Here is a 14,669-nt window from a genome sequence, read left to right as displayed (position 1 = left end):
ATCCCTCCCCTAAACCCTATCGCATTCAACAGCCCTTACTCAATTATACTAAGAGAGCTTTTGAACCAGTTGTTCATGCTGATAACGATATACTTCCTAATTCCCCACAAAAATATCGTACCGATATATTCTATTTAAGCTTTTCATATATGAGAGAAAGTATGGATCATATTAACCATGTACTGCACATAGGTTATGAGTTGCATGGGTAAATAAATTGCCTCTTTATTGCATAATGCATGCTTTTAGTATTACTTTTACTTTTAGTACTGCCCTAAACGTAATACATATTCAGAAATGTTTCTCCTTATTTCCTCAAAATAAAATGTAAGATACTAGACTGAAAACCATGCAAAGCTCCGATGGGGTGTAAATTTGTAATACCTGTCAACCCGGCGTTACGTTGACATTGCTCTTCAAGATGGCTGCGGCCACTGCATGCCGTCTGTCCGCAGTCTGCAGACAATTTCAACGCGTTGTTAAAATTTCATCCCAGATAAAAACTCAGTATTCATCACAGAGTTTGGTCAACTATCATTCCTTCCTACAAAGGTAAAATCATCTTGTTAACTGCGGGACAGATACTGTGAATAGAAACTGACTCTTAACAAGCGAACATAAAGACTCAGGAGAACAGATAATGAGCCTCAAATGTGTTATAAACTTAATACGACGAAGAAATCATTAAGTATTTAAATTTAAGTTTTCTGTCCTACATTTCCAGGCAGAATTATGACTCTTTTCGGTTCAGCCGTCCCTTGCAGTGTCGCCTGCTCCACTCATCCTCCAGCAGATGGGGCCTCGACGAGTTCTTCGACCTGCCTGAGAACTGGGGAGAATCCAACGTAAAGTCAGGTAAATAAAAGTCACAGAGCAAAGGAACCCCTTTCTGTAGTATATAATCCCTCTTACCTAAGGTGTAGAAGTAGAAATAGCTATTAAAAATGGCTGTAGTAGAGAAATGTCTGGGTCCGGTTAAGAAGCTGTGGCCTATAGAGCTGCTGTGGTCCTTCTTAGTAGCTCCATCCATCATCAGCCAGCACTGAGTGCCAGCACTGGTTATGGTGCTGTTCGCCTATACAAACAGCCTAAAACACCAAAGCATTCTAGTTAAAAGTAAGATATGCTTCAGGAAAGCAGTGCAGGTTCTGAAAAGACATAACAAGCTGAAATTCAGAGGTAGAAAAATGAAACTATAATGAGAATAATGAGATAATAATGAGAAACTATACTCAAGTCAAAGTTTGCTGTGTGGTAATGTTACTCAGCTGAAAGTAAAATACTGAGCCGTGAAAATAAACCAGTGTTTATTTAAACCCACTCAAGTATATAGCAGTAAAACTGCAACGCTTAATTATTAGCTGTAGGGAGACGGGATGGCAAGACTGTTAGTTCTGAGACTGTTAGTGCTCAGATTCATTTTACACTAAATTTGATCAGATGTTTCAATAAATAACGTGACACAATGTGGTCCTAGACTCACTAGAAAGATTTGTATTGAGTAAAGATCTGAATGAAAGGTCTTCTTTTTCTTCATATAAAATTCAATTATTCAATTTCAGTAACATAGCAATGTAATAGTATAGAAACAAAATACAGTTGCTTTATTTTTTCCCACCACCGCTAAAATTTAAATCTAAAATGGAATCACAGCCTAAATATATAAGGGCAAAAATGGAATTGAGGAACATGTAGATGCCAGTGATGATTGATTGAGTTGAATACCTACCTAAAGCTGAAAGTGAGAAACCAAAGTCAAACATCTGAGCTGGGGTTCATACAGATAGAGATGGCATTTGTCAGTTTTGAATTGTCCTGAATGCAGCATATGCTCCATAAAGCAGACATAAGGCTTAGTGACTTGAAGATCCATAATCTTTGGATTAATAGACTTCTGTTCTGTGACTTTCACAGGCGCTCCATGGACTGCCAAACAGCTCAGGGCAAAAAGTAATGAAGACTTGCACAAGCTGTGGTAAAGTCTGCACTTCATTCTGCACACATTTTAGAGATGGGAGGGGTCTTTACAGTGGATTACAACAGAACCACATCATTCTAATATTAATGGCAGAATATAAAACCAAATTCATTTCTTCTTCCTCTGTGATATATTTTCTTTTAAACTTTATAAATGCTTCTTAACGCATTTCTAAAGTTTATTCTATGAGCAAAGCCTGTTAGTTTATTAAATTCAGCCAGGGAAAAAAACATTTTGTCTCCATTACACCTTTATGGAATATGTTCCTGGGTTCCTGGTTCAGATCCTGGTATGTTTACGTGGTCCTAAAGATCTTTTGGCATTATAGTTTAGTTCTAAGTGTAGTCCTGCACTCCTGATCTAGGTGTTCAGTATATAATTTGATGTGTTTTATAATTTGATTTGATTTCTTTTCAAAATTGCTCATTACTGCTGTTGTGTTGGACTGTCCCATGACTGTTCCATTTGTGTGCCCTCTTAAATAGTAGCAGTTTTGTATTTGAAGTTGTAATTAATCATTCATCACATATCCTTATGTCCTTAATGAAAAGCTGTTTATATTCTAAGATTTCAAAGATTTCCACAGCTTGGGTAAACGCCAAATTACTTGATCTACAATTCTTTAGCATTCTCAAAAGAACTAGTACACTGTTCTAGTACACCTAAATAAACCTGTGAAGAAAAGCATATTGTAGATGGTCTTGCTAAAATGGAAATTATTTTTTTGTAACAGTGGATATCATTCTAATGTTTTTTTATTTGCAGGTATGTTCTTCTAAAGGAAAAGAACATGTTACTCACGACAGAACAGGAGGCTAAACGGCAGAGAGTTCAGATGCCTAGCCCAGAACGTATCAAGAAGGTAAACATATGCTTTGAGACTCTCACAAGTGGTGGACAATTGTTAAACGTACAACACAGTCATTTAAAAATGTATTTCAGGCATCTATACGTTTTTTCTAACAATTTCACTTAGCAATAAGCTAGTTTCAGTACAGAGCACAGTAAAATGTAATGTAACTTTGCTGAGCTGGAAAACTTTAATCCTCTCGTATTCTACAAAATAACGGAAAATGTTGCCTAATTCTAGCTAACAACTGCTATACCAAGCATGTAACGTTCATGCTAGTTAGCCAGTAAAACTCTACTGAGAACTGTGCCGGTCTGATGACCATTTTAAGAAAAATGTATGCTCCCCACAAAACCTCTAAGATTACCACAGTGTCACCATGATCAGTGTTTTTTTTTTTTTTATTAAACAGATTGAGAGGTCTATGCGGAGGCTTGACACTGTTGTTACAGAGAGGGAGGATGCTCTTCGTTTACTACAGACCGGACAAGAGAAAGGCAGACCTGGAGATTGGAAAAGAAATATTTTTGGAAAGACTTTCTGGTAAGCACAAGCAGCCTACTTGAATTTGATTTCTTTTCAAAATTGCTCATTACTGCTGTTGTGTTGGACTGTCCCATAATCTGTCTCCTCTGAGATATAACCAAGAACCAGAACAGAACTGTCTGAATTTAATGTGGAATTTTGAACTCATGAAACATGACTCTGTTTTAGGTATCGTTTTAGAGAACATCCTATCCCCTGGTACATGAATAAGATATACAAGAGAAAGCGTTTCTATACAGAGTCATTCGTTGCCACCCACACAAGGTAAGGCAAAAAACCTTGGTCATGATAAATGTTATCTAAAAATATGTTGGATAAAATGACTTAGAAATTAGATTACATTCTGTTGTCATCTTAATTTCAGGCTAAGTCTTGAGAAACACCTGCGGAGAAAAATGCAGAGAGAAGAGAGAGAGAAAGAAAAGCAAAAGAAGCTATCAGAAATGTTCCCTAAAAAGATTGCACAGGCATGAGCTGACCAAGACGAAATGATGAGATCCTCTGCAGTGCAGCTGATTTTCTACATCTTAACTGTTTGTTGGGATGGGTCAGTTTCCTTTCACTCTGTAATGGGATAATTGTAAATGTGAAGTCAGCTGCACAGTAGCAGCAGTGCAGATAAAGGTTTACCTGTGTAAGGTAGTGAATATGGTTTGTGTAACTGTCAATTGTATGATTACTGAAATGAAAATAAAACCGTGAGAAACTCTGTTTAGTATTGTGTATGTACTTAGTCCAGCTCTAAAGTGAGACCATTCATTTAGGTCCACATGCTCTTTAGCTTCATGGTAATATATTAAAAAAAAAAAAAAAAAAACAGGGTTAGGGAGAATCTGTGCAGATGCAAGCAACTTTCATTTATATGCACATAATTGTAACAAAAATCTTTATTTTCAAAACAGCTGATCAATAATTAAAAGCATAACAATTAATTTGCCATGGAACTCTGATATAACAGCGTGTATTGCTTCAGTGTTTCTGGAACTGACTTGGACTTAAAAGGATCACAACTGTGGATGTACCAAAAGATACAGCATTGTTACCTAAAAGACATATGGTTAGAAACATTTTCCCAAGTGCCAAACATGACATAGATACTGACAGTAGAAAAGTGTGACCGTGGCAATTATTACAGAGTTATAAAACAGGAAAAAGTACAATAAAGCAGGATCAATTTTGAGATAGTGAAAATGCAAATGTCCTTTTTAGTTCCTGAGTCCACTAAGAAGGATTTTTCTGTTTTTTCTGTCACTCTCTCTCTAAAAAGGTCAAAAGGCAATTAGCTGCCGGAATGAGTGGTCAAGGACACTTCCGATCAACACACTGTTTTCCCCCTTCTTCATACTCCTGTTTTGAAATCCACATTTGTTGGAACGTTCCCTAAAAAAAAAAGGAAAATGGTTGCATTGATTTTACTATCCTATATTCACAAAAAAAAAACATGCACAGGCAGTAACATTACTGCAGGGCTTCAGAATGCATTATGATGAACAAAAAAATATGATGACCGGTAGAAAAATACTCACCAGTGACGCCAGGATAGAACCTCCAATCCAAGCACTGAACCTGCGCTCTACAGTTGTGTTGTTGGCTATTAACTTCAGTCGCATGCTCTGTTAAGTGTGGAAAAACGTAATTATGGTGCTGTCATAGACATTATAATAACAATATTAAAAGGTGATGTTAAACCCCTTTTCCACAAGTTTACACATTTCCTGTGCTGTAGTCAAAATACCACAAGGATCAAGCACCACAGCACCCTTCTTAAACTGGGTTAAATGGCCGGTTTGAATGTCTGTTCCTTTAAATGAAGAGTCAGGCTTCCCCCATCACTCTTCTCTGCAACAAAAATCCTTAGACTTCTAAGTTTATTTGCCCTGTTTGCAGGCTAGCCTACATTTACTTTACCCTGAGTTCACATTTCACACTCTCTTGGATCACATCCATATACAAACACACTCACTCTCCTGCGTTTTTTGAACCTAGGCCTCCAGCTCATTAAATTAGGATCGCTTGTGGACTGATGCAGTCAGTTTTCTGCTCTTTAATTTTTCTGCTCTGCAGTCTAATTTTTCTGCAGCCCTGAAACGACCTGACAATTTTGACACACAGAGCCAAATGTCAACAGTGGTTCATGTTTAAGGTAGCCCACAAAACTGACGGGGTTGTTTTACACAAATGTATGTGCACAAGCACTGAACAGAGCTTTCTCTTATATGCCCCATACATCATACTGAGGAGTAAATATTGAAAGGTGTTCATAATGGGGAAATGTAAAGGCTAGAATAACACTACTTCAGGGTGAAAGAAATGGCTGAACAACAAATAGAGGTGTTGGGACTGCTATGAAAAGAATGCTAAAGTAAAGCAGTCAGTCAACAATGCAAAACAGCACTTACCGGTGGAGTCTTCTGAGAGAGTTCGCGGTTTAATCTGTCTGTAAATCCTTGGATCAGTGTGTTTCCTCCAGTAACTATAACACTGCCATACAGACCCTGAACAAACAACAGAATTGGTGTCAAGATCTTCCCAACTCCTTGTTTGCGAACAAAACATTTTATACAAACCAAATTAAAATCATTTTGTGTTGTAGACTGTTAACAACATAAATGTGGTTTAAGAAGTTATGCAGACCTCACACGGTCTGGCAATGCATTAGTGATTTAGAAATAAAGCTCTTACTGGTCGGATGTCAATGTCACACATGCCGACACTAGTAGTCACAACATGGCCAACTCCCAGCATGGTGTTCCCAGACAGGCCCTATAAAATGAAAAGAATTGGACCATGGAAAATAAATATACAATTTATCTAAACAATATAGGGGGAAATAATCATTATATGGAGAGATGGCACGCAATCCTGACCTTTGCATTTGAAGGGTCAAAAAGCCCCTCAGGGATCTTCAGTCTTTCAGCTCCAAAATCACAGTTATATCCATTAGGGAGTTCATAATGAACAGTGGGCATTTGAGCAGCTACTCTGTAATGGGGGTTAAAACAAATAATAACAACAACAATTAATTGCATTTTTATTCCTCCTGGAATAAAAATCTTAACTTGGGTATGTTATCTTGGTTGGTGTTAAATGAAATGCCATTTGTACAATCTGCTGGAGTAGACAGAGAAGATAGGGAAGGGGGACCCCAAAAAAACAAACAAACAAAAAAAAAAAACATACTGTTCATCATATGGTGAGTCTGACACCTGCAAAACAGAAGCCTGGAAATCTTGAATAACCGTCTGCAAGAAAAAAAAAAAGACCACTCTGAGTTGAGAATGCAGTTGTCACAGAACAGCTGTAATTTTCTACTTGAATGTTTATTGTGATTGTTTCAGTGCTTACATTACACATGTAGTTGTGCCATGAGCGAGTAACTTGAGGTAGTTTCTCTTTTTTCTTCCAGCTGGCTGGTGCCCCTTCACGTACTGAATCCTTAAAGAATAACACACTACCATTAGTAGCTGCAACGTACATTAATCAGCTATAAGATCACATGACAGGTAAAGTGAATAATATTGATGATCTTTTTACAGTAGCATCTGTCAAAGGGGTGGGGTATATTAGGCAGCAAGTGAACAGTCTGTTCTTGAAGGTGATGTGTTGAAGCAGGAAAAATGGATAAGGGCAAGCGTAAGCGAGTGACTTTATCAAGGGCCAAACTGTGATGGCTAGATGACCGCCACCAAAACGGCAGGGTGCTTCCAGTATGCAGTGGTCAGGGCCAACTAAAAGCAGTGTCCCTATCAGGTAGATTTACCCCTCAATCCAACCGTCTCCTAATGCTGTGTATCAGCTGATACTGACCCGGTCTAAGATCTTCGTGTTTGTATCAATAATACAGCCTTCTGACAACAACCTTACTGCTGCCGGCTGGGCAATAATGTCTGTGAATGGCGCCTTAAAGACTCACAATGGTGCACTGAACACTGTGGTTAAAACAAAGAATCGGGAACTGGATTGTGATTCCAATGGCCACAAATCAGGACATCCCTAGCCAAAAGTGCTCCAAGGAAGGACAACCGATGATCTGGTGACAGGTTCAGGGGCACCCAAAGCTCACTGATGCTCAAGGAGGCCCCAGCTGGCAAGGACTGCTGCTAACATCTTGGTGCCAGATACCACAGGACACCTTCAGAGGTCTTGTGGAGTCCATGCCTCAGTAGATCAGATATGTTTTGGCAGCACGGCAATGACCTGCTCATTAGCTGTTTCTCTCACAACACGAGGCCTAGTTACACTCAGTTCTGAATACATGAACATTTGTGTGTGGATAACGTGGCATGGCTAGCAAATGCATTAACCAAAATAAGCCAACTTTAAGTCCATACCAACAATATTAATTATATATTCAGAAACATGCATTGAATTATTATTGTATTGTATTACAATGTCAAAATGCATTACACTATTGCCCACCTCTAATATTACATTGCATAAATAAATAAAGACTCACCTTTGATGCAATCATGTAGGGAGGGACAATTTCAACACTTAATTCTTGAAACAGCTCTCTGCACTGCATACTCATGAAGTCACCTGCAAGAGGCGACTTAACTATGCCTGCAAAATCAAATAACATTAGCACTTAGGTGGGATCAATCAGCCAACACCTGATATTTAAACGAAATGCTGTTTAAAGATATACCTTGTACAGTGAGGGTGTCTAAAGTACTTGAGAACTGTAATTGTAGTGAACTGACAATGAATGGCTAAAGAATTTGTTTGTTGTGAATGTGAACACCACTACACTACACTACAGCACGGCTTACACTATATAGCATATCATTTCTTTAAGGGGGAGAGCAAGGTCAAACTAATACCACTCTTCATGTTTATTTGACTGACTACACAACTAAGGCAGGAAGCATTATAGGACTTTATCATGTGTATCAAGTGTTTAACTCTCTTCTAGAAAAAAGGAAAGTAAAAGAGACAAAAGTGTAACTTACCCTGTTGCAGAACATAGCCATCATGCACTGGAATGGCAGTTGTATGTGTGGCACCACTGTCCAATACTAAGCCTGTGGATCGGCCGTTGGCAAATCTGGTATAATCCTAGTTAAGGATGCTGCAACATAGTTTGTTTATTGTTTAAACAACATCTAATATGAGCTTTAGTTAGTACAGGAATGTATTGAAATGAACCAATTTATGAGGAAGGATACGCAGACAAGACAGCTGTTTTACACAAGAAGAATGCAGGAATGTTGTAATGCTCAAACATGAGCTCTGTCAGCTTCTCTCTCTTTGCCCGTGTGTTCCACTGCATAAAAAAAGATCATGTCAGCTGGTGGCACATGTACTTGAGATACACAACACGGTGCAGTCAGTAAAGTATGTTTGTGGGCAGCATACCGAAGCTTCTGACATGAGTACAGGATGCAAGCTTGGCTCTGATTTGAAGTGCATTTTGTAGGTGTGGTCCAAGATGGCTTGAAAGCTGTCCCAGTCCTCAACTATGAGAAAAGTGTGTGAGTGAGAAATGTTAATGTGGGGCAAAATAAAACAATAGATAAGACCACAGGAATTTTTCACATTCTTAGCTTTAAGCTTAAGTTATCTTAAGTTAACTGGGAAGTCCTGATTTGTGACACACCCCCAGATGGAACATACAAAACAGAACATCAATGGGCCTGGAATCCTACAGCTCTGGAAATGCAGTGTTTCTAATAATTGTAATTGTAATAATTATTTGCTGTATGTTGTCTAAAAGCAAAATCACACACACAAAAAGAAAAACACTCACTCATGCCGTTTTTGAGAGGTGACATGACTTCCATGCTTTCCCGTGGCACCCTGAGCTGGTTGGTATCAATGTAGTATGTTGTCCCACTTTGCTTGCCCTTTTCCCCATCAGTTTCCATTGGAGTACTGCCATCCTCCCTGTCCAATGTCACCCCAATCACAGTAGGGAAATCAGCCTGCAAAACAGAGCATTTTCAAAACTCCCAAACAGCATTTATGGTTATGGTTGCTTCTAGGACCATCTGATCACAAATAAAACACGTTAACATCATACATGACATGCTTTTTCATGTGTGAACATATGTTTCCAAACATGATTTGTTCACATGTGAATTTGGCCGCAGTCACTGTGACTGTTTTCCCGAAATTAGCATGAAATTGGGTGTTACTGGAGATCCCACCCACCTACCCTTTAGTACTGGATTCCAGACTGGTAACAGAACTACCTTCCAGTAATGTGTAGACACACAGCAGCATCTCCCTCTGGTGTACAGAATGAACACTTGCTTACCTTTGGACAATCTTCTCCTGCATAGCCTGCTCTCACAGAGTAGGAGCCGATGTCAAACACAAGGGCTCCCACCTCATCTGTTCAAAGAGAAAAAGAAAAATATATATAGCTTAACTCTCACAAACTGGGATCAAAACTGACTGGGATTTACACAACCAGAAATCAAGACGGAAAGGGGAGCTGGACAGTTTACACAGCTACAGGTTGGCAGCGATGGATACTTTTATTGCACACAACGCCTATAATAGTAGTGGTAATAATAATAATAATAATAATAATGATAATATGAATAAAAATGTCACATATTACACTGTAACTATTAAATTCTATTAAAACCAAGTTTCTCCTCTGGAGTTTTTGACTCAACCCTGTGTGTTCGTGTTTTTCGTAAAATCCTGGATGTGCATCATCCATATTTTCGCTTCACTTAAGCATTTAAATAACATCAATGCTGTAATTTAGTTATTATTATTATGTCAATTATTTCATACCATCCACTTGTGTCTAACGTTACAGAAAACGACGCTCCTAGAAAGCGTAGCTAGTAAACAGCTGCGGAGGGGGCCGTTAACTGTCAGCTAGCGCTATCTGTGCTGTTACTGAACGCAGATACAATGCGATAGTGGTCCAGTTTAACCACAACCCGCATTAATGTTGTATAACACTGAGTAACTTACTGAACAGTGGTGGATAATCTCTGAACCAGTTCACTCCCCATTTCTCTCTCCCTCTCACCTCCGCTAATGTTTAGCGCGTTTAGCCAAACGTGGCGCTCTCATTCATTTGATCCCGAACAGACACTCACCTCCTCCATACACTCCGCCGCTCATTATATCTGTGGGTAGATCTCTGTGTGTATAGTACTGATAATACAGTGGATTTTACAAAAGAAGACCTCTGCTGAATCACAGGCCGCGCTTTCTTAATTTAACACACAAAATTCATCACAACAAAGGAAACGAAGCAGTAGTTTTTCCTCGGTGCTCAACAACGTTGTCGAGTCGGACGCACGGACTCAACATCGCCCCCAACTGCTCTGGAGGAAGTAGACCATTCCGCTATTGACAGCCGAAGCAGAAAAGCAGAGCTGTGTCCGAAACTGTGCGAAACTGTTCACTATCCCCTAAATGCGAAAATCCGAATCACTATATAGAGCAGAATTATAGTAGTGAACGACTTTGAACATCTCCTTAAGTGTGTAATCTCACTGCAGCAAAAGATGGATTATGGGTATTCCATGTTCATTTAGTGTACATCGGTTGTACACTATAGATTACAGTGCATTGTGGGATTGAACATTTGGCACTACATTTTTTGAACACCACTACAAAATGGAGGCACCCCAAAGTAGGGCAGCATTTAGTTAAATAGGGTATTGTTTCGTTCACAGCTCAAGACTGCTTAAACCAGCCAGCACACCAGCCAGCACACCCTAAAGCAGCTGGTACACTACACAGCACATCCTAAAGCAGTCGGTACACCACACAGCACATCCTAAAGCAGCCGGCACACTACACAGCACATCCTAAAGCAGCCAGCACACTACACAGCACATCCTAAAGCAGTCGGTACACCACACAGCACATCCTAAAGCAGCCGGCACACTACACAGCACATCCTAAAGCAGCCAGCACACTACACAGCACATCCTAAAGCAGCTGGTACACTACACAACACATCCTAAAGCAGCCGGCACACTACACAGCACATCCTAAAGCAGCCGGCACACTACACAGCACATCCTAAAGCAGCTGGTACACTACACAACACATCCTAAAGCAGCCGGCACACTACACAGCACATCCTAAAGCAGCCGGCACACTACACAGCACATCCTAAAGCAGCCGGCATACTACACAGCACATCCTAAAGCAGCCGGTACACTACACAGCACATCCTAAAGCAGCCGGTACACTACACAGCACATCCTAAAGGAGCCTGCACACTACACAGCACATCCCAAAGCAGCCGGCACACCACACAACACATCCTAAAGCAGCTGGCACACTACACAGCACATCCTAAAGCAGCCGGTACACCAGCCAGCACATCCTAAAGCAGCCGATACACTACACAGCACATCCTAAAGCAGTCGGTACACCACACAGCACATCCTAAAGCAGCTGGTACACTACACAGCACATCCTAAAGCAGCCGGTACACTACACAGCACATCCCAAAGCAGCTGGCACACCACACAACACATCCTAAAGCAGCTGGCACACTACACAGCACATCCTAAAGCAGCCGGTACACTACACAGCACATCCTAAAGCAGCCAGCACACCAGCCAGCACATCCTAAAGCAGCCGGTACACTACACAGCACATCCTAAAGCAGCCGGCACACTACACAGCACATCCTAAAGCAGCCGGCATACTACACAGCACATCCTAAAGCAGCCGGTACACTACACAGCACATCCTAAAGCAGCCGGTACACTACACAGCACATCCTAAAGGAGCCTGCACACTACACAGCACATCCCAAAGCAGCCGGCACACCACACAACACATCCTAAAGCAGCTGGCACACTACACAGCACATCCTAAAGCAGCCGGTACACCAGCCAGCACATCCTAAAGCAGCCGATACACTACACAGCACATCCTAAAGCAGTCGGTACACCACACAGCACATCCTAAAGCAGCTGGTACACTACACAGCACATCCTAAAGCAGCCGGTACACTACACAGCACATCCCAAAGCAGCTGGCACACCACACAACACATCCTAAAGCAGCTGGCACACTACACAGCACATCCTAAAGCAGCCGGTACACTACACAGCACATCCTAAAGCAGCCAGCACACCAGCCAGCACATCCTAAAGCAGCCGGTACACTACACAGCACATCCTAAAGCAGTCGGTACACCACACAGCACATCCTAAAGCAGCTGGCACACTACACAGCACATCCTAAAGCAGCCGGCACACTACACAGCACATCCTAAAGCAGCCGGCATACTACACAGGACATCCTAAAGCAGCCGGCACACTACACAACACATCCTAAAGCAGCCGGTACACTACACAGCACATCCTAAAGCAGCCGGCACACTACACAACACATCCTAAAGCAGCTGGTACACTACACAGCACATCCTAAAGCAGCTGGTACACCACACAGCACATCCCAAAGCAGTCGGTACACTACACAACACATCCCAAAGCAGCCAGTACACTACACAGCACATCCTAAAGCAGCCGGCACACTACACGGCACATCCCAAAGCAGCCGGTACACTACACAGCACATCCTAAAGCAGTCGATACACTACACAGCATATCCTAAAGCAGCCAGCACACTACACATCCCAAAGCAGCCGGCACACTACACAGCACATCCTAAAGCAGCCGGCACACTACACAACACATCCTAAAGCAGCCGGCACACTACACAGCACATCCTAAAGCAGCCGGCACACTACACAACACATCCTAAAGCAGCCGGCACACTACACAGCACATCCTAAAGCAGCCGGTACACTACACAGGACATCCTAAAGCAGCCGGCACACTACACAGCACATCCTAAAGCAGCCGGTACACTACACAGCACATCCTAAAGCAGTCGATACACTACAAGGCACATCCTAAAGCAGTCGATACACTACACATCACATCCTAAAGCAGCCGGTACACTACACAACACATCCTAAAGCAACTGGCACACTACACGGTACATCCTAAAGCAGCCGGCACACTACACGGTACATCCTAAAGCAGCCGGCACACTACACAACACATCCTAAAGCAGTCGATACACTACACAGCACATCCTAAAGCAGCCGGCACACTACACAGCACATCCTAAAGCAGCTGGCACACCACAAGGCACATCCTAAAGCAGCCAGCACACCAGCCAGCACATCCTAAAGCAGCCTGTACACTACACAACACATCCTAAAGCAACCGGCACACTACACAACACATCCTAAAGCAGCCGGCAGCCGGTACACTACACAGCACATCCTAAAACAGCCGGTACACCACACAGCACATCCTAAAGCAGCTGGCACACTACACAGCACATCCTAAAGCAGTCGGTACACTACACAGCATATCCTAAAGCAGCCGGCACACTACACAGCACATCCTAAAGCAGTCGGTACACTACACAGCACATCCTAAAGCAGCCGGCACACTACACAGCATATCCTAAAGCAGCCGGCACACTACACAGCACATCCTAAAGCAGCCGGTACACTACACAGCACATCCTAAAGCAGCCGGCACACTACACAACACATCCTAAAGCAGCCGGTACACTACACAGCACATCCTAAAGCAGCTGGTACACCACACAGCACATCCCAAAGCAGTCGGTACACTACACAGCACATCCTAAAGCTGTCGATACACTACACAGCACATCCTAAAGCAGTCGATACACTACACAGCACATCCTAAAGCAGCCGGCACACTACACAACACATCCTAAAGTAACCGGCACACTACACAACACATCCCAAAGCAGCCGGTACACTACACAGCACATCCTAAAGCAGCTGGCACACTACACAGCACATCCCAAAGCAGCCGGCACACTACACAACACATCCTAAAGCAGTCGGTACACTACACAGCACATCCTAAAGCAGCCGGCACACTACACATCACATCCTAAAGCAGCCGGTACACTACACAACACATCCTAAAGCAACTGGCACACTACACAACACATCCTAAAGCAGCCGGCACACTACACGGTACATCCTAAAGCAGCCGGCACACTACACAACACATCCTAAAGCAGTCGATACACTACACAGCACATCCTAAAGCAGCCGGCACACTACACAGCACATCCTAAAGCAGCTGGCACACCACAAGGCACATCCTAAAGCAGCCAGCACACCCTAAAGCAGCCTGTACACTACACAACACATCCTAAAGCAACCGGCACACTACACAACACATCCTAAAGCAGCCGGCAGCCGGTACACTACACAGCACATCCTAAAGCAGCTGGTACACCACACAGCACATCCCAAAGCAGTCGGTACACTACACAGCACATCCTAAAGCAGTC

The 14,669-nt window shown here is 42.1% G+C and overlaps 3 protein-coding genes across 3 annotated transcripts in view; 2 read left to right on the top strand and 1 right to left on the bottom strand.

Annotated features, from left to right (window-relative positions):
• The window catches only part of tmem131 (transmembrane protein 131), a 389,736-nt gene that overhangs the window by 324,763 nt on the left and 50,304 nt on the right, over positions 1 to 14,669 (top strand). The window lies entirely within an intron of this gene.
• mrpl47 (mitochondrial ribosomal protein L47) lies at positions 398 to 4,083 on the top strand. The gene is made up of 7 exons (XM_072683002.1): positions 398 to 552; positions 725 to 855; positions 1,915 to 1,975; positions 2,744 to 2,840; positions 3,241 to 3,371; positions 3,543 to 3,638; positions 3,739 to 4,083. The coding sequence occupies exons 1-7, from the start codon at positions 422 to 424 to the stop codon at positions 3,845 to 3,847; spliced, it is 756 nt and encodes a 251-aa protein (XP_072539103.1). The 5' UTR covers positions 398 to 421; the 3' UTR covers positions 3,848 to 4,083.
• actl6a (actin-like 6A) lies at positions 4,247 to 10,611 on the bottom strand. Its single transcript, XM_072683001.1, has 14 exons — positions 10,439 to 10,611; positions 9,634 to 9,710; positions 9,124 to 9,298; positions 8,733 to 8,833; positions 8,543 to 8,640; positions 8,327 to 8,421; positions 7,831 to 7,937; positions 6,720 to 6,809; positions 6,555 to 6,616; positions 6,242 to 6,356; positions 6,057 to 6,137; positions 5,774 to 5,869; positions 4,901 to 4,987; positions 4,247 to 4,754 (listed from the first exon to the last, which is right to left on the bottom strand). The coding sequence occupies exons 1-14, from the start codon at positions 10,461 to 10,463 to the stop codon at positions 4,674 to 4,676; spliced, it is 1,290 nt and encodes a 429-aa protein (XP_072539102.1). The 5' UTR covers positions 10,464 to 10,611; the 3' UTR covers positions 4,247 to 4,673.

Source organism: Salminus brasiliensis, chromosome 7 (assembly GCF_030463535.1).
Source record: "Salminus brasiliensis chromosome 7, fSalBra1.hap2, whole genome shotgun sequence".
NCBI lineage: Eukaryota > Metazoa > Chordata > Actinopteri > Characiformes > Bryconidae > Salminus > Salminus brasiliensis.
This window is presented reverse-complemented; position numbering and strand designations above follow the sequence as displayed.

What these genes read in the sequence shown, in the direction of transcription:
- mrpl47 (XM_072683002.1), top strand. Translation starts at nt 422, where the DNA reads ATGGCTGCGGCCACTGCATGCCGTCTGTCCGCAGTCTGCAGACAATTT. An exon ending in GCCCAGAACGTATCAAGAAG is followed by an intron (nt 2,841 to 3,240) that starts GTAAACATATGC and finishes TTTATTAAACAG; the next exon opens with ATTGAGAGGTCTATGCGGAG. An exon ending in ATTTTTGGAAAGACTTTCTG is followed by an intron (nt 3,372 to 3,542) that starts GTAAGCACAAGC and finishes ACTCTGTTTTAG; the next exon opens with GTATCGTTTTAGAGAACATC.
- actl6a (XM_072683001.1), bottom strand. Translation starts at nt 10,463, where the DNA reads ATGAGCGGCGGAGTGTATGGAGGAG. An exon ending in ACCTCTCAAAAACGGCATGA is followed by an intron (nt 8,834 to 9,123) that starts GTGAGTGTTTTT and finishes CTTTTCTCATAG; the next exon opens with TTGAGGACTGGGACAGCTTT. An exon ending in TACTCATGTCAGAAGCTTCG is followed by an intron (nt 8,641 to 8,732) that starts GTATGCTGCCCA and finishes TTTTTTATGCAG; the next exon opens with TGGAACACACGGGCAAAGAG.